The 15,975-nt window shown below is 40.1% G+C and overlaps 2 protein-coding genes across 2 annotated transcripts; both read right to left on the minus strand.

Annotated features, from left to right (window-relative positions):
• Positions 1–4,937: 4,937 nt before the first annotated feature.
• On the minus strand, positions 4,938–5,384 carry LOC141703009 (uncharacterized). Its single transcript, XM_074506631.1, has one exon. It carries the CDS (start codon positions 5,382–5,384, stop codon positions 4,938–4,940), a length of 447 nt encoding a protein of 148 aa, XP_074362732.1.
• A 5,116-nt stretch (positions 5,385–10,500) lies between these two features.
• LOC141703011 (NAD(P)H-quinone oxidoreductase subunit T, chloroplastic) lies at positions 10,501–11,690 on the minus strand. The gene is made up of 2 exons (XM_074506632.1): positions 11,262–11,690; positions 10,501–11,062 (listed from the first exon to the last, which is right to left on the minus strand). The coding sequence occupies exons 1-2, from the start codon at positions 11,600–11,602 to the stop codon at positions 10,639–10,641; spliced, it is 765 nt and encodes a 254-aa protein (XP_074362733.1). The 5' UTR covers positions 11,603–11,690; the 3' UTR covers positions 10,501–10,638.
• Between the last annotated feature and the right edge of the window lie 4,285 nt (positions 11,691–15,975).

Here is a 15,975-nt window from a genome sequence, read left to right on the forward strand (position 1 = left end):
TCGAAGCATATCTGTTAAGCATCCGCACACACCACGTTTCTAGTTGTATGTTAGCTTGTGTGATTTGATTGACCTTTAGTCGCCTAATTGCATTTGTTGAGATGTCATGTGTTGGTTGGTTCAGTCATCGCGAGGGGGATCGCTGCATTTCATGTAGTCTACATTCATGCATATTTTTATTTTATTTTTGAGTCTGTGACGCTTGAGGACAAGCATCGATTTAAGTTTTGGGGGTGTGATAAGTGGCATTTTATACCACTTAGAACGTCTTATAATGGCTTGAATTGATGTCTTGAAATCAAGTATTTTGTGTATTTGATGTGCTTTCGAGTGTTTTTGCATTTCAGGGTGTAGCTTGCGTATGCAGGGAGATTTCATCAAAATAAGCCTAGGGAAGTACTTGGGATCAGTCTCCGGGGAATGTGCGAAGAATTCAGGAAAATCAGGAGCAGGAAAATATTTTTTCCAGAAGCCTGGGATCTGGGGCGCCTGCCTGGGAAGCTGGGGCGGCCGCCCGGAGTCGGGAAATTCAATTCTGATTTTTATTAAGTCGTGTTCTACTAGACTTCTGGGATGGCTGATTCTTGTGGACTTCTATATAAGTAATCTTCAGAGACATTTCACAACACGAAGTATTCATCAAGCAAGGAGCAAGGAGAGAAGAAAAGAAGACCGTTTTAGCACACCGTAACGAAGAAGAGGAAGCATACGTTAATTTGTGATTCTTTTATTTGTTGTAACAGTGGATGCTAGTTTTCTTTACTTTAAACCTTAATACTCTTGTGACGTACTCTGGTTTTAATAAATAGTTAGTTAGTTTATATTGTCGTGTTATTATCATGTTTTTATATGAACCCATGGTGACGATGAGTTTTATCATGGGCTAATCGTGATCATAGGGTCGTAGCGGATTTATAATGGATTTCGTTAGTTACTTGTTTAATACCTTTTATTTGTGATGATTGTATGATATCTAGTATAGGTTGTGCTTATTCGTCCTATGTGCGTCGCGAACATATAAGATAACATGTTAATCTCTTGTGAAGCGACGGTGAATCTTGAGATTTAGAACTTGCCATGCTAGCATAGGTTCATGTATTGTATGCATGATTAGTGGGTAACTCTAACCGTTTTACTTTCCCTGTGTAATCATAATAAATAAGCGCTTAAATCGTTATGTTGTCAAATTCTGTAGACATATAGGGTCTCAACATAATTGATGCCTATGCAACTTCTATCTTAATTATGGATGTTTGGTAGAATGGTACTAGTACAACGAAAGTTGGCTTTTATCAGTTTCGTGTTGTTCGATTAATATCATCACCGTTACATGCTAAGGGTAATAACAATGACTATTGAATGAAGTAGTAATGAAGTTATGATCTCATGTGTGTTTAATATTTTTAATTCAAGTAATAATTTAAGTGTTTTATTCTCGTAGTTAATTGTAGTTAATAATTAGTTAATTAACCTTAAGTGTTATTGTCTTGACATTGAGAAGTAATCATACATTGGTGAGTGAGTGTTAATTAAATATAATTAGTTTGAGTCTCTGTGGGAACGAACTTGAAATCATTCTATATTACTTGTGAACGCGTATACTTGCGTGAATTATTAGCGCGTGTTTTGTGCCTAACACTGATGAAAGAGTTTGGATGATGCCAAAGTTCAGAATGCATGGCGTCACAATGATTATGTTCCAATTTGGCCTTCGATTACCGATGCATCCCTTCTTCTTGACGATGTATGAGGCCATCGGGTGCGGCCTTGGATAGTTGACGCCGAACTCTATTGCTCAGCTTAGCGGGTTTGTGGCACTATATTGTGATAAAGGTCAATTGTCGACTCTGAAGTTATTTTTCTCTATTTATGGTGTACTTTACTATGGTGGGCAAGTGTACTTCGACTCTCGACATAAGAGGATGAAGATTGTTAGCGTTAGGTCATCGAACTCCGGTTATCACGCCCAGTGGTTGTACGTTGGGGGTCCTGACCTGGAGTTTGTGAAACCTAGTGGGAAGGTTAGTCAGGGTACGATAGACTACCTGAACAATTTGGAGAAGCACAATACCGCGTATCTCGATGAATTTCATGGGTCGAGATCATTATATACACACTTATATTTGAAACACTCTGGCTTTTTGGAAACACTTAGATTTGTAACACTCGTTGTTGCCTTTATCTTGTTTGTTTTGTTCCTGTTGTTACTATTATATACTTTTGTTTGTTTATTCTATTTTTTTTAAACTGTATATATACAGTGTATCTGACCCACTTTCTCTTATTCTGTATTTCAGTGGCAGGAGCTTCTTTGAAGAAAGTTTTAGACAGCGGGGTTCAAGAAGAGATGGACAAGGCTATGATGCTTTTGCTGTAACATGCTACAAGGAAGTCTACCGATGTAGCTAGATCTGGACCGTCGGGCGCCAGTCATTCGGTTTCTATAGAGTTGCTCGACGAACAAGGAAATAAAGTGGTCGAGGATCACGATAGGGTTGTGTCAGATGTTGTTCGTGTTGAGGCTAACCCTCGTAAGCGCCTTCGACGGGAGGAGGACGAGGCTCTTGTTAGTGATCAAGAAGTTGTTGCTGAGGGTGTTAACAAAACATTGATAGTTGTTGGAAATAGGGTTCTAATGGGGAATACAGTCGACCCCTGATCTAAAAAAGAAGCGGTTAAGGTCGAGATTCAGCCCACCGAACGATGGACAAGTGGATCCACCGTGCCCCCGAGGGCACTTAATATTTTTAACCTGCCTCAGGATTCGGTAGCGTATGAGGGTCGACGCCGCGAGGACCTTGTTGATCGATGTAAAAGTCGAGCCGGACGGGTATGCGTATTGTTCTTATTTCTTTCCCCCTTCTTTTTTTATGTTGTTCTTATTAGTTGCATGTTATGCACCACTTGAAACATATATTACTTTTTTTTTTGTTTAGTTCCTTTCCGATTTTATGCATATTATGGAGGACTATAGAGCTGATGTCGGTGGTGAAGTATGTGCGAAATTGGAGGCGGAGATTACAGCTCTTAAGGGGGAAAAGAAGAAGGCTGGGGTTAGTTTCTCAGAACTTGAGAAGAGGGCGAGTGACTTGGCTCACGCCAAGACTGCACTGTCGAGGAAAGTTGGGGAGATGGAAGTTGCTGAGAAAATATTAAGCAATAGGGTTCAGGAGCTCGAGGATCGACTTCGTAAAGTGAAAAAGGAACGTGATGAAGAGAGGACCAAGCGTCAGGGCCTGGATCTACAGCTTGAAGGGATGAACAGCTCGTATAAATTGATAGTGGAAGAGAATGCGAATTTGAAGCTTGAGGTGCGGAAGGGCGTGGAGGAGATTGCCGATGCTTTGGGTGATGGTTATGGAAGATGTTTTCGCAGGATGGAGGAGACCAGTTTCAGTGTCGAGGGACACGCCTTCGAGGATTATCTGCGAGACCTTGCTTTGAAGGGTAATGATGCATGAAGGCGGGGTATGCCCTATTGGCTTTTGTAATCAACTAAATTTTTTCTATCATATTTTTGGTTTGTGTGAACTTAAGTATTTCGTTGATATCTCTGGATGATGGATTTAAATTACGTTCTAAGTTTGGTTAAAAAATTTACAGTCTTTGTTTTTTTTTGCGAAATGAAAACTCTCGATTTAATTTATCGAATCTTGTTGAGTGTTTAATTATGTGGAATACTAGGATATCATGAAATGAATATTCTTCTTCCATCTTATCATGAGAATTTTTTTTTGTATTATGTAAATGAAATGGATTTTCTTTATCTATTTTGATATAAATCTGCGTGAAGTAGCTTTTGTTTTTACCGTTTCTGAAGGAGATAAAGTAATTAGATATTTGTACTTCTTGTTTTTCGAAATAAGTTAATAGTATTTATTTGTTATAATTTAATCACCCCTCGATGGGGGTCTCATAACGACCCTCATTGCATCGAGGGTTTGTCTTTGGTATGGCATAAACTGCCTCAAGATATCGAACTACAGATAAAAGCAAACTACTGATAGAACTTTTTGAGATGAATCTCATTCCAGGAGTTTTTGATGGGCCTGCCGTCGAGATGAGAAAGTTTATAGCTCCCCGTGCTTACCACCTTCGAGACCCGATAAGGACCTTCCCACGTTGGTTTGAATTTTCCTGAAATGGTGGGCTGCGATGCCACGGAATCCCTAAAGACAAGGTCATCGACCTTGAGGCCCTTGGGTTTGACTTTTTTGTTGAAGTATCTTGCGGTTTTTTCTTGCTGGGCGACCGTCCGCATTCGGGCTTCTTCCCTTATTTCTTCTAGCAGGTCATTGTGAATGCGTAAAACCTCGAGCGATAGAATAGGATCGAACACCTCGACCCTGTGGGGAGGTTAAACTTACCTCGACGGGTAGGACAACATCAACGCCGTATGTGAGGCGGAAAGGAGTTTCACCTGTTGTGCTTTAAGAGGTTGTTCTATATGACCATAGCACATTTGGGAGTTCATCGACGCAGCAACGGGGTATCTCTTCAATTCTTTTTTTAGACCTTGTAGGATGGTTCTGTTTGTTACCTCTGCGAGCCCATTAGCATGGGGGTATGCTACAGATGCTTTGACATGCTGAATTTTTAAATCAAGGAGAGTCTTCTCGAACAGTGCCCCAACAAATTGTGTGTCGTTATCAGAAACTAGGATTTTGGGAACCCCGAAGTGAAAGACAATATACTCCATAAAACATTCTATCATTTCCTTTTCTCGGATCTTGGAGAGGGGCTTTGCCTCGACCCATTTGGTTACGTAATCAACAGCGACCACGATGTATTGGCATTGATTTATGGACTTTGGGAAGGGGCCCACAATATCTATTCCCCACTGGAAAAAAGGGACATGGACTTAGTATCGAGTTTAGCTCGATCATGGGTCGACGGCTTACACTCCCGTGGAGTTGACATGCTTGGCACTTTTTGACCTAATCTTCACAATCCTTTCGAACTATGGGCCAGTATAGTCCTTGTTTGATCACTTTAAGAGCTAAGTTCTTTCCCCCAAGATGTTCACCACAAATTCCAGTGTACACTTCAATAATTGCTTGGAGAGCTTCCTCTAGAGACAAGCAACGGAGTAGTGGTTCAGAGAAGGCGCGTCGATATAATGAGGAGCCTACAATGCAATAGTTTCTGGCCTTGAACATTAGTGCGCGAGCCTCAGTTTTATGCTCAGGAAGCTTATTGTCGAGGATATAGTCGAGGAGAGGTTGACTCCAGTCGAGGTTAATCTGGATCTGATTGACAAATATTTCGTCGATAGAGGGAGCCGTTAAGATATCGACATATATTGGACTGGGGTTAATGGGTAGACTGGATGACGCCAGCTTGGCCAGGGAATCAGCCCATTGGTTTTCCTCTCTAGTCGACATTCGACATTCTCCATGAAGAGAATTTCTTAAGTAGCTCTTGTGTTCGTGTCAGGTATTGGGCCATCCTTTCATTGTGTGTCTTGAAGTCTCCACTTATTTGCTTAGAGACTAACTGAGAATCTCTGAATATGTCGATGACTTCCGCCTAAAGTCCGGCCGCAAGCTTCAGTCCTGCGATGAGGGCCTCGTATTCGGCTACGTTGTTTATGGCGGAGAACCCGAATTTGAGTGCTTGTTGGATTTTGAATCCTTCTGGACTGATTAATATTATCCCCGCTCCTCCGGAGTTGGATGTTGAGGATCCATCTACGAATAACAGCCACGGGCGTGACTGATCGTCACCCGGCTTTTGTGCCCTGGACTAAAACTGGCACTCGGCGATAAAATCTGAGAAAACCTGGGCCTTGATCGTTGTTCGAGGTTTGTACTCGATGTAGAATTGACTTAACTCGATTGTCTAAGCTAGAAGTCTCCCCGTTATGTCGGGCTTGTGTAAGATTCTTTTCAGAAGTTAATTAGTAAGAACATGGATTTCCCTCGCTTGAAAGTAGTGCCGCAACTTTCGACTCGCAACCACAAGAGCAGATACAAGCTTTTTGACTTGTGGATACCTTGTTTCTGCATCCCGAAGTGAATGACTAATATAGTATACAAGGACATCTTTTCCTTCATCGACACGGACCAATACGGCTGCAACTGTTTCATCGGAGGCAGAGAGATATACTCGTAACGGCTCGTCAGCTAAGGGCCGAGTGAGTATTGGAGGATTTGCCAAGAATGTTTTTAACTCTGCAAAATTCTTTTCACAATCATCATTCCACTCGAAATGCGGGGATTTAGAAGCTTTCTTCATTACGGAGAAAAAGGTAAGGCATCTTTTTGAGGATTGAGGAATGAACCTTCGGAGCGCAGCTATACATCCGGTAAGTTTTTGTAGGTCCTTGATAGATCTTGGGTTTACCATTTCCAAAATTGCTTTTGTCTGAGTTGGGTCTGCCTCGATGCCTTTTTGGGTGACCAGGAATCCTAAGAATTTACCCGTCGTAAGGCCGAAAGAACACTTTGTTGGGTTCAGTCGCATGTTGTTAGCTCTTGCATTTTCAAATATTTCACGAAGGTCTAACACATGCTCTGAGGAAACCTTATATTTTGTAATCATGTCATTCAACATATATCAACATGTTCCTTCCTATTTACAAGGAGAATATTTTATCCATCATCTGTTGAAATGTGGCTCCCGCATTGATTAAGCCAAAAGGAATTACCTTGTACCCAAAGACTCCCCGGTGCGTGATGAACACAGTTTATTGCCAATCTTGGGAGTCCATCTTAATTTGATTATACCCTGAAAAGGCGTCCATAAAAGAGAGGAGATCATTTCCCGCAGTAGCATCGATGAGTTGGTCGATATTCGGCAAAGGATAAAAGTCCTTGGGGCACGCCCTATTGACATCAGAGTAATCAATGCACATTCTCCACTTTTCCGTTGCTTTTCTTGACCAGGAACACGTTCGATATCCATGTGGGAAATTGCACTGATTCAATGAAAACGGCCTCGAGGAGCCTGTCGACCTCTTGGTAGATGGCGGCTCTTTTCTCGGCAGAGAAAATTCGGTGCTTTTATCGTATGGGTCTGATGTTTTTACTGATGTGGAGTGAATGTCCTGCCACGACCTCTGGGATTCCGGGCATATCTCTTGGGTTCCAAGCGAAAATGTCAGAGAACTCTCGGATGAGATTCGTAATCTCCATCTTGAGTACTTCAGGAAGGTTTTTGCCAATTCTTGTAGTTTTATCAGGATTTCCTATGAATACTTTTATATCCTCAGTTTCTTCGACAAGGGAGCATGAGTTTCTCGTGGGTGTATCGACTAGTTCCCTTGGGTCGATATCAAGCACTTGGTTGACCTCTAAATCCTCGTCTTTCTTTTTCCTTGGAGAGACAGTGGTTAAATAGCATTGTCTCGCTGTTGCTTGATCACCCACCATCTCTCATATACCAAAGTCTGTAGGGAACTTCATTTTCAAATGGGAGATGGAAGTTATAGCCCGTAGGGCGGTGATCGTTGTTCGACCCAATATGGCGTTGAAACTAGAGGATGCGCTGATCACATGAAATTTGACCATCTTCCAAATTTGGCACGGGGGAGAGCCGAAATGAACCGGCATGTCGACAGTTCCTACCACGTGTACTTTATTTCCAGTGAAACCATATAACGGGGTTCGAGAATTCTCAAGGCGTCGATTACCGAGAATTCTCAAGGCGTCGATTACCGAGGCGTCGATAGTCCGGCTCTGTTTTCAGGACCGCTAAAATGGTCGTTTTTTTCAGTGTTAAGCTTGGTGAACTCTTTCTCTGGTCGACTGCGGGGTTGCCAATCTCTCTCTTCTATCCCTTGGGGGATGGTCGACCGTACGAATTGGTGCCGATCGGGGACGCTCTTGATGTCTGTTACGTGCGGGATATCGCGGACTGTAGCTGAGGCGTCGTTCGTATCTAGAGGAGTGCTTAGGAGATTGGATGCAGCTCACCGCCTCTTGGAGCATCATGCGATGTTCTATGATTTGAAATGTTGCTTGCAAGGTTTTTGGTCTTTTCTCAAAGATTTCTTCTAAGAGAAATCAATGGCGGGATTTATCAATACCTGCTGTCAGGAAGTTGACTGCCATTTGTTCAATTAGATCTGCAATCTCTACTATTTCTTCTCTAAATCGGGTTAGGAAGCTTCGGAGACTTTCTCCTGAACGCTGGTGCATTGTCATTAGGGAAGCTGTGACCTTTATTCCTTTGTAGTTACTGAAGAATCGAGCTTGAAACTTGCTCTTTAGGGATGTCCATGAGTCGATTGATCGAGGGGGCAAATTGTTGTACCATCGAAGGGCTGTGCCTTGGAGGCAAGTGGAGAAAAACTCACACCGGGCGATTTCTGAGTGGCCGAAGAAGGCCATGCGCCCGTCGAAGGTGTTGAGAAATGCTAACGGGTCCAAGGATCCGTCGAAATGATCGAGGGAAGGAATTTTCAACGTCCTGTCGATGCGTGCTTTCTCGAGGACCGACGACAGGGGGCTCTCAGAGACGGTCTCAAATCCCGACTGATTTCTCATTATGGTGCGCATCTGGGCGATTTCCTCCTGCATTTTGGCGAACTCTTCACGGGAAATAGACTCTGTGGACTCAGTTCGCTGGGAAACATCGGCCGTCGATACCGTGCGTTGTCGACGTTCGCGCGGATTGTGAGTACGTCGATTCCGCTGATGGCTCGTATTAGTACTCTACATCATCATCTTCATCGTAGAGTTCATCATCTTGCTCTTGATTTCTAATCAACGGTTGGTGAAGTTCTCGGCGAAGGCGGTGGATTTCCCTCTATCGTTCGAGTTTAGCTTGGAGCACTGCAGTCTCGCGCTCGAGAAGCTCAAGCTCTTCATCCGAAGGAGATAAATCTTCTGGACCTTCATCGTTTTGGGCTTTCAATCTTTCGACCTTCTCGAGATGGAGATGCATGTCGCTTGAAAGCACCTTTTTGCCCTTGGCTGTTTGAATTCTCAATTGCTGGTCAGATTTGAATTTTCTCTTCTTATCCAGTTGATCTGAGTTCGTTAAGTTTAACGGCTGATCTTGTGAAGCTCCTTCTGGGGGAGGAAACAAACATTTCGGTTTCAAAGTCGATTGTTTGGGCTGCTCTTGGTCACCGCGATCTTTAAGGTCGATGGCGATCTCTGCCATTTGCTCCTTCACCTGAGTTGGTCCAGCGGTTTCTGGATCAATCTCTTCTACAATCATTTCTTGGTTGGACTCTTAGAAAAAGGGTCCCTCCTTCTAAGCGCCAAATGATAAGCCTGGTATATTGTATATTGTTTAACACCTCGGACTAATCTTTTTAGGAGGAACCTTTCTTTAATCAATTAGCCAACCCCCTCAAATGGGGTTGAACCCTTATATTTATAGATAGTCCCAAGAGGGCTTTTTCTTTACAATGTGGGCTTCTTGGGTCTATTAATGAAAAATTACATTATTATTTTCCTATATCTTCCTGGGCCCATCTTCGTAGGTCCAACAAAACCTATGATTATCCATGTCTGAGACCAAATTAGAGAGAATGAAGACCACCAAAATTGAGCCATACAACATGGATGACCGGAAGGACAGGGTTAATACTCTCTTACTAGTTACTACTAGTATCAACTCTCATAGCCACAGTGACTTTTGCAGCTGGCTTCACTTCCTGGGGGGTACAATGAGACGAATCCAGACTGGGGATATGGCCACTTTATTAAAATAGTCTACCTTTTCAGGTTTTCCTGATATGTGACACCATAGCAATGTATAGTGCTATACTAGTGCCGGTCTCCATGATATTGACAAAATTAGGTGACTATACTTTGGTGATCAAATCTCTTCAATTGGCAGTACCATTGTTAGGCATCTCGCTCAGCATGATGTGTTTCACATTCATGGATTCATGGCTAAAGACTGGAGTTTACGTTGCGGTTAGCAAACTTGTCTGGATTTGGTTTTTTGTCTACATACTGGGGCTCATTTCTATCGCATGTCTTATACTATTTATCCCATTCAATCTACCTCATTCCCCCACTAATCCCGTTGCACTTACTGGAACTATGTCTCATTCTGTTTATTTGGGTTGGCCACAAGAAGCTACTTTGATCCCAATGTAGAATAGAATCAGGTTTGATCTCGTTTACTTCCTAGTTGGAGCTAGATTAACTCAATTTCCTTTACTTCACTTACTCATGTACTCTTCCTCTATAGAAAGAAGCCAAATTGACGAGAAATTGAGAAATTTGACGGTTAATATAATTTATGAATGATTCTGTAATTTATGAACACTTTTCTTGGTACATCTGCTTGTTGATTATCTCTTATAAATTGCAGCTTATCTTATCTATTGAACCACAGACTTAAGTGTATCCCCTGGTATTCTCCTATTCTGTTTGTTAATGCCTAGAGTTTGAACTCACAACCTGCTGCATAAGAATGTAACCCAAACACAACGAAGTCATTAGAATCATTTCTACATTTTTGAAGTGCATAGTGCCATTCTTTGAATTCAAGAGCAAAGTCCGCGTTCCACCACTAGATATACAAGCATTAAAGTTCATCACAACATGTATATAACCTTAAAGTTGATTAGATTCACAACTGTTGTACTCATATAGTCACATAGATTTGCTAATCTTTGGCATCTTATATTGAATTTCTATGTACATAGTAACTCTGTATTTGATGTTAATACTAGTAATAAGGTTCCTTGAAGATGAGCACATAAGCAATGCAACATATTGAAAACAAAATAACTAATATATCAAATGTAAGAGCTGACTTTGCTTGGCCACTGAGCTCCAAATTCTTACCACCAAGTCTATCCACCATGTCCGGAACAGACTCAAAATTCCGAAGTTGTTGTATGTACGGATCCTCAAATTTAATCCTCATTTTCTCTGCTTCACGGCTGGCAGTTTCCTGAGCAAGTGTCCAGTCATAGAACCTGCGTTTCTCTGCGTCACACAAAGTATTATAAATATCTCTTAGTTTCATGAACTTCTCTGATGCCGCTTTAAGGGGGAGTGAAGTTGTGTCAGGATGATACTCTTTTGATAGTCTCCTGTATGCGGATTTGATTTCTTCTATATCAGCTTCAGCTGATACTCCTAAAAACCTGAAATTAATAGACATGCCTTTACAATCAGATATTTAGTTCTTGTTTAGCAAATGTAGGCTGCAAAATTGTTGTCTTCAGTAAGGTTGACAAAAAAACACTATAAACATAAGCATACAAATCTCAATAATTTTCAAAAGGAAAACGAGAATCGTTATTTGACAAACATAATTAAATTATAGTAGGCAGAAAGGCTTACTGATAATGAGAATCAGTTGAACTGTTAAGCAACTCAGAGAAGTTCTCATCCAACAAATCCTGCTTCTTTTCTTCTGGTTCCAACTTTTTTCGAGATTTACTATAGCTTCCACCAATCCACCCTTCATCTTCACTCTCCCAATGAATTCTTGTATCCTCTCCAGGCTGTGCCTTTTGCTTCCCACTGGTAGTTTCAGTTGCAAAAACACGCAAACATCGACGGTTTGATGATACTGATCGTATAAGTATCGGTTGCAGCAGCAGCAACCTGTCACTAGTTACTGTTTGGGCTCTGCTTAAAGAACAGAATGAATATTGTAATGGTGCAGCTGGTAAAGCCATGGGGAATGATTGTTAGAATATCAAGAAAGTTTGTATTTAGAAGAAGATGGCATTATAGTAAAAATCACCACCTCTAGTTTTTTTGTGGTTGGCATATATTCTACTTTCTAAGTGATTTTGATACGGATGCTCTGGACTTTTTTCTGTCTAATTACATCTTTGAAATATTAAAATTTGTTTTATTGAAATTTATAATCAAATTATAACGGTGTGTGATTTGTTGCATTACTTATTTTTTTTAGGCCATGTTTGTTCAATGGTATTAAGCAGGGATATGATTATAATCCTTTATATTTTTTAATTTCATGTTTGTTTTGTAAATAAAATTGTGAAGAGTTATACAATAATAATAATTGTAACGACCGAGAATTTTGCGTCGTAATTAAGAAAGTAAAGTATGTGTTATGTGATGAGATTATGTGATTAAGTGGTGATTATTTGTTTTATCTGTATACTAGAGTTAAAGAGCGTGGATAAAAACGTTCCAATTTAAAGAGTCAGCTTAGAAGTCAAGCTGTGGTTTCAGGCCGTCAGGTAGAACGGAACCCGTCCTAAAATGGAAATTAAATAATATAAAATGTGAATTATATGTGAAGTAAATGAATGAAGTATTTCGTCTTAAGAGACGAGTTGATTGACAAAGGTAATGAGAAGCGTATTCGAAACGCTGAGCGTCGGGCCGTCAGGCTGAACGTGACCCGGTACGCGTAAAAAGGGAATAAAGATTAAAGAGGGATAGATTCTATGATCAGACCTGAGTCGTTTTGTGACTATATGCATGTGATTGCTAGACTGTGTGCATGATTATATGTTCTGTGATAATTTCTGTGAATTTTAAAGGAATTATGTGATTTACATAAGGGTTTATTTAACCTTCGTGCATTTTTATAAAATCATCTGAGATAGATAAAAACATGGGATTTATTCTGTTATCTTCGTAGAGGTCTTAGAGACTTTTTAAAAATGATAAGTGAATTTAATTGTGGGTCTTTGCATTTTTAAATTGATTTTTATGTGGAAAAGGTATTTATTAAAGCGAGTTTGCGAAATTCATATAAAATCAACCGCTCGCTCAAATTCTTATTATGAGTAATGGATGAAAAGCTAATTTCGAGACCTACGCGTTAAAAATATTATTTTCAATAATTCTCGACTTTCCGAGAGAGAAATATTTTTATTTTGAATTTTGTTACATTTGAGTAAAAAGAGAAACAAAATGCAAATTAGAAAGGGGGTTAGTAGATTACTATTTTACCCTTATTTGGTGGAGTATAAAACACTCCTTTCTTCCCCCCATTTTCTTCTTCTTGCCGTGCACTCACTCTTTTCTCTCCTCTTTTTCTTTCACTCTTTTCTCTCCTCTTTTTCTTTCACTCTCTCTCTCTCTCACTCGAACAACTCTCTCTCGGCTCTCTCATCAATTTCTCTCGGTATCCTTCCATTTTCCTTGATCAAACTCATCAATTATCCTTAATTCTTCATGATAAACACTTATGTGTAGGTAGAAGTATGTGCATGTGTGTATTGGTGCTTGCATGCCGAAGTGTGTGTGTTTTGGGTTCGGTTTCAAGCCAAGAACTGATGGCTTGCTTGATTAGTTCATGTTCTGTGATTAACGTGCTGAAATTAGATTGCATGTGGTGTTGTTGCATTGGTTTTGGTTAAGAAATCGGGGGCTCATGGTTGGACACCCTCGAATGAGGGCACCACCGTGAAGCCACCGCCACCGGTGATGAACTCCGGTGAACCGGTGGTGAGTTGTGATGTGAAAACTGAACTCTACACAAAATACACTTTAATTTTAGTAGATGCATGTGGTGCTTTTCTATATAACCGAATGGGTTTATGTTCTTAAAGTGATCAAGTTGGTTTTTGACCTTGAAATCAATAGTGGATAATTGTTAATAAAAAGGTTGAAATTTATAAACTTGAAATGATGCATGCATGTTAAGATTTCTTGAAAATTTGGAAAAGGGTTTTTGGCTTCTTTGATAAAAATCGAGTGGGTGTTTGATTAAATGATTCCTTTGATTGTAAATGAATGTGTGCATATGATTGTGCTTAGAAAAATCAAAAATTGAGGTTGCATGTGAATCTTTGCTTCGGGTTTTGTGGACTTTTGTTTCGGCTTTTGTTAATAAAGAAGAGGGAATCGGTTTTTGCGGGTTAATATTGTTGAATACTAAGTTTATGTGGCTTAAACGTGATTGCATGTTGTTAGGGCGAAAACACGCACTAATATTCACGCAAGTATACGCGTTCGCAAGTAATATAGAATACTTTCTAGTTCGTTCCCTCAGAGACTCAGACTAAATTATTGTCTAATTAAACTCACTCACCAATGTATGATTACTTCTCAATGTTAAGATAATAACACTTAAAATTGTTGATTAAATATTAACTATAATTAACTACTCAATTAACCACTTAACTAACACTTCAATTTATCAATAATAAAACACTCATGAGATCACAACTTCATTATTACTTCCTTCTATAGCCATTGTTATTACCTTTAGCATGTGACAGTGATGATATTAATCGAATAACACGAAACTGATAACAGCCAACTTTCATTATACTAATACCATTCTACCAAGCATCCACAATTAAGATAGAAGTTGAATAGTCATCAATTATGTTGAGTTCCTATATGTCTACAGAAATTGACAACACAACGATTTAAGCACAAGTTATCCCTTTTGATTACATAGGGCAAATAAAACTGTTAGAGTTACCCACTAATCATGCTCAACGTACATGAACCTATACTAGCATGGGAAGTTCTAAATCTCAAGCTCCACCGTCGCTTCACAAGAGATTAACACCCTATCTTATATGTTCGCGACGCACATAAGACGAATACGCACAACCAATACTAGATATCATGCAATCATCACACACTAAAGTATTAAACAATTAACTAAAGAATTCCATAATAAATCCGTTGCAACCCCATGATCACGATTAGCCCATAATAGAACTTATCGCCATCATGGGTTCATATGAAATCATGACAAACAAACATAAGAAAATAATAACTAAACTAATTATATTAAAGCAGAGTACGTCACAAGAGCAAATAAGTCAAAGCAAGAAAACTAGCATCCTAACGTTACAACGAAACAAGAATCACAAGAATATATGCTTCCTCTTCGTTGCGGTGTGCTAAATCGATCTTCTTCCTTATCTCCTTCGCTTCTTACGTAAAACACAATCTAAAACATAATCCCCTTAATTTTCTTTGTGAAAACGTCTCAAATCTACCTATATAATAGTCCCATAAAACTCAGATTACATAGAAGTTGGAAGCCAAACAGAAGTAGAAGTCTAAAATAATTTATCTTTTCCCCCGACCCTGCGCGACCGCTCAGCATAGCTGCGCGGGCGCGCAGGTTGCTGCGCGGCCTCTCAGCATTGCTGCGCGGGCGCGCAGGCCTCTACTGGAAAAAATCCAGGTTTGCTCCGTTTCTTCGCCGTAATCTGCCCATTCCTTTCCTCTCGCAATGGTGAACACATGCCAAGGCTTATTCTTGATGATTCCTCCCCCGAAATGCAACTAATACCCTGAAATGCATAAACACTAGAAAAACGCATCAAATACACAAAATACTTGATTTCAAGACACCAATTTAAGCCATTTTAAGACGTTCTAAGTGGTATAAAATGCCACTTATCACACCCCCAAACTTAAATCGATGCTTGTCCTCAAGCGTCACAGACTCAAAAACAAATAAAAATATGCATGAATGCAATCTATATGAAAATACAACGATCCCCCTTACCACAATTAACCAACCAAATTGTCACATCTCAACGAATGCAGTTAGACAACTAAAGATCAATAAACTCATGCAACCGGACATACAGCCAGAAACGTGGTGTGTGCAAATGCTTAACAGATATGCTTCGGAACTAGACCAATTACTATGACTAGACTATCCTCAAGGCAATCCTACAATTATACAAAGAATAAAAATTCTAGGCACAAAGTGATATACAACACTACAAGAACTCTGGAGCTTACTACGGAATCGTGCTTTTTATTTACAACTCAAATGCTTATTTGACCGTGCAATGAGTGAGGTCCACAAAAGACTTATACAATGGTATCCATGTAACGAGCGTTAGGTTAGCGGATCCCAGACTCTAAAAGCCTTAGGTCACTAGGCACAAAGTCCCCTAAGAACTTAATAACTCGAATACCAAAGAGCCCACTCTTGATCAATTATGCAAAAAATATATATATATATATATATTTTTTTTATAACTTCTGAGCAAGTGCGTTTCGCTCCATCTTGCTCAACCCTAGACTACTCGCAACATATGCGAGCCGGCTACTAGCCATTTGACGCCTAGCCACAACTAGCAAC

The sequence above is a fragment of the Apium graveolens genome, unplaced genomic scaffold, assembly GCF_009905375.1.
Source record: "Apium graveolens cultivar Ventura unplaced genomic scaffold, ASM990537v1 ctg6072, whole genome shotgun sequence".
Lineage (NCBI taxonomy): Eukaryota > Viridiplantae > Streptophyta > Magnoliopsida > Apiales > Apiaceae > Apium > Apium graveolens.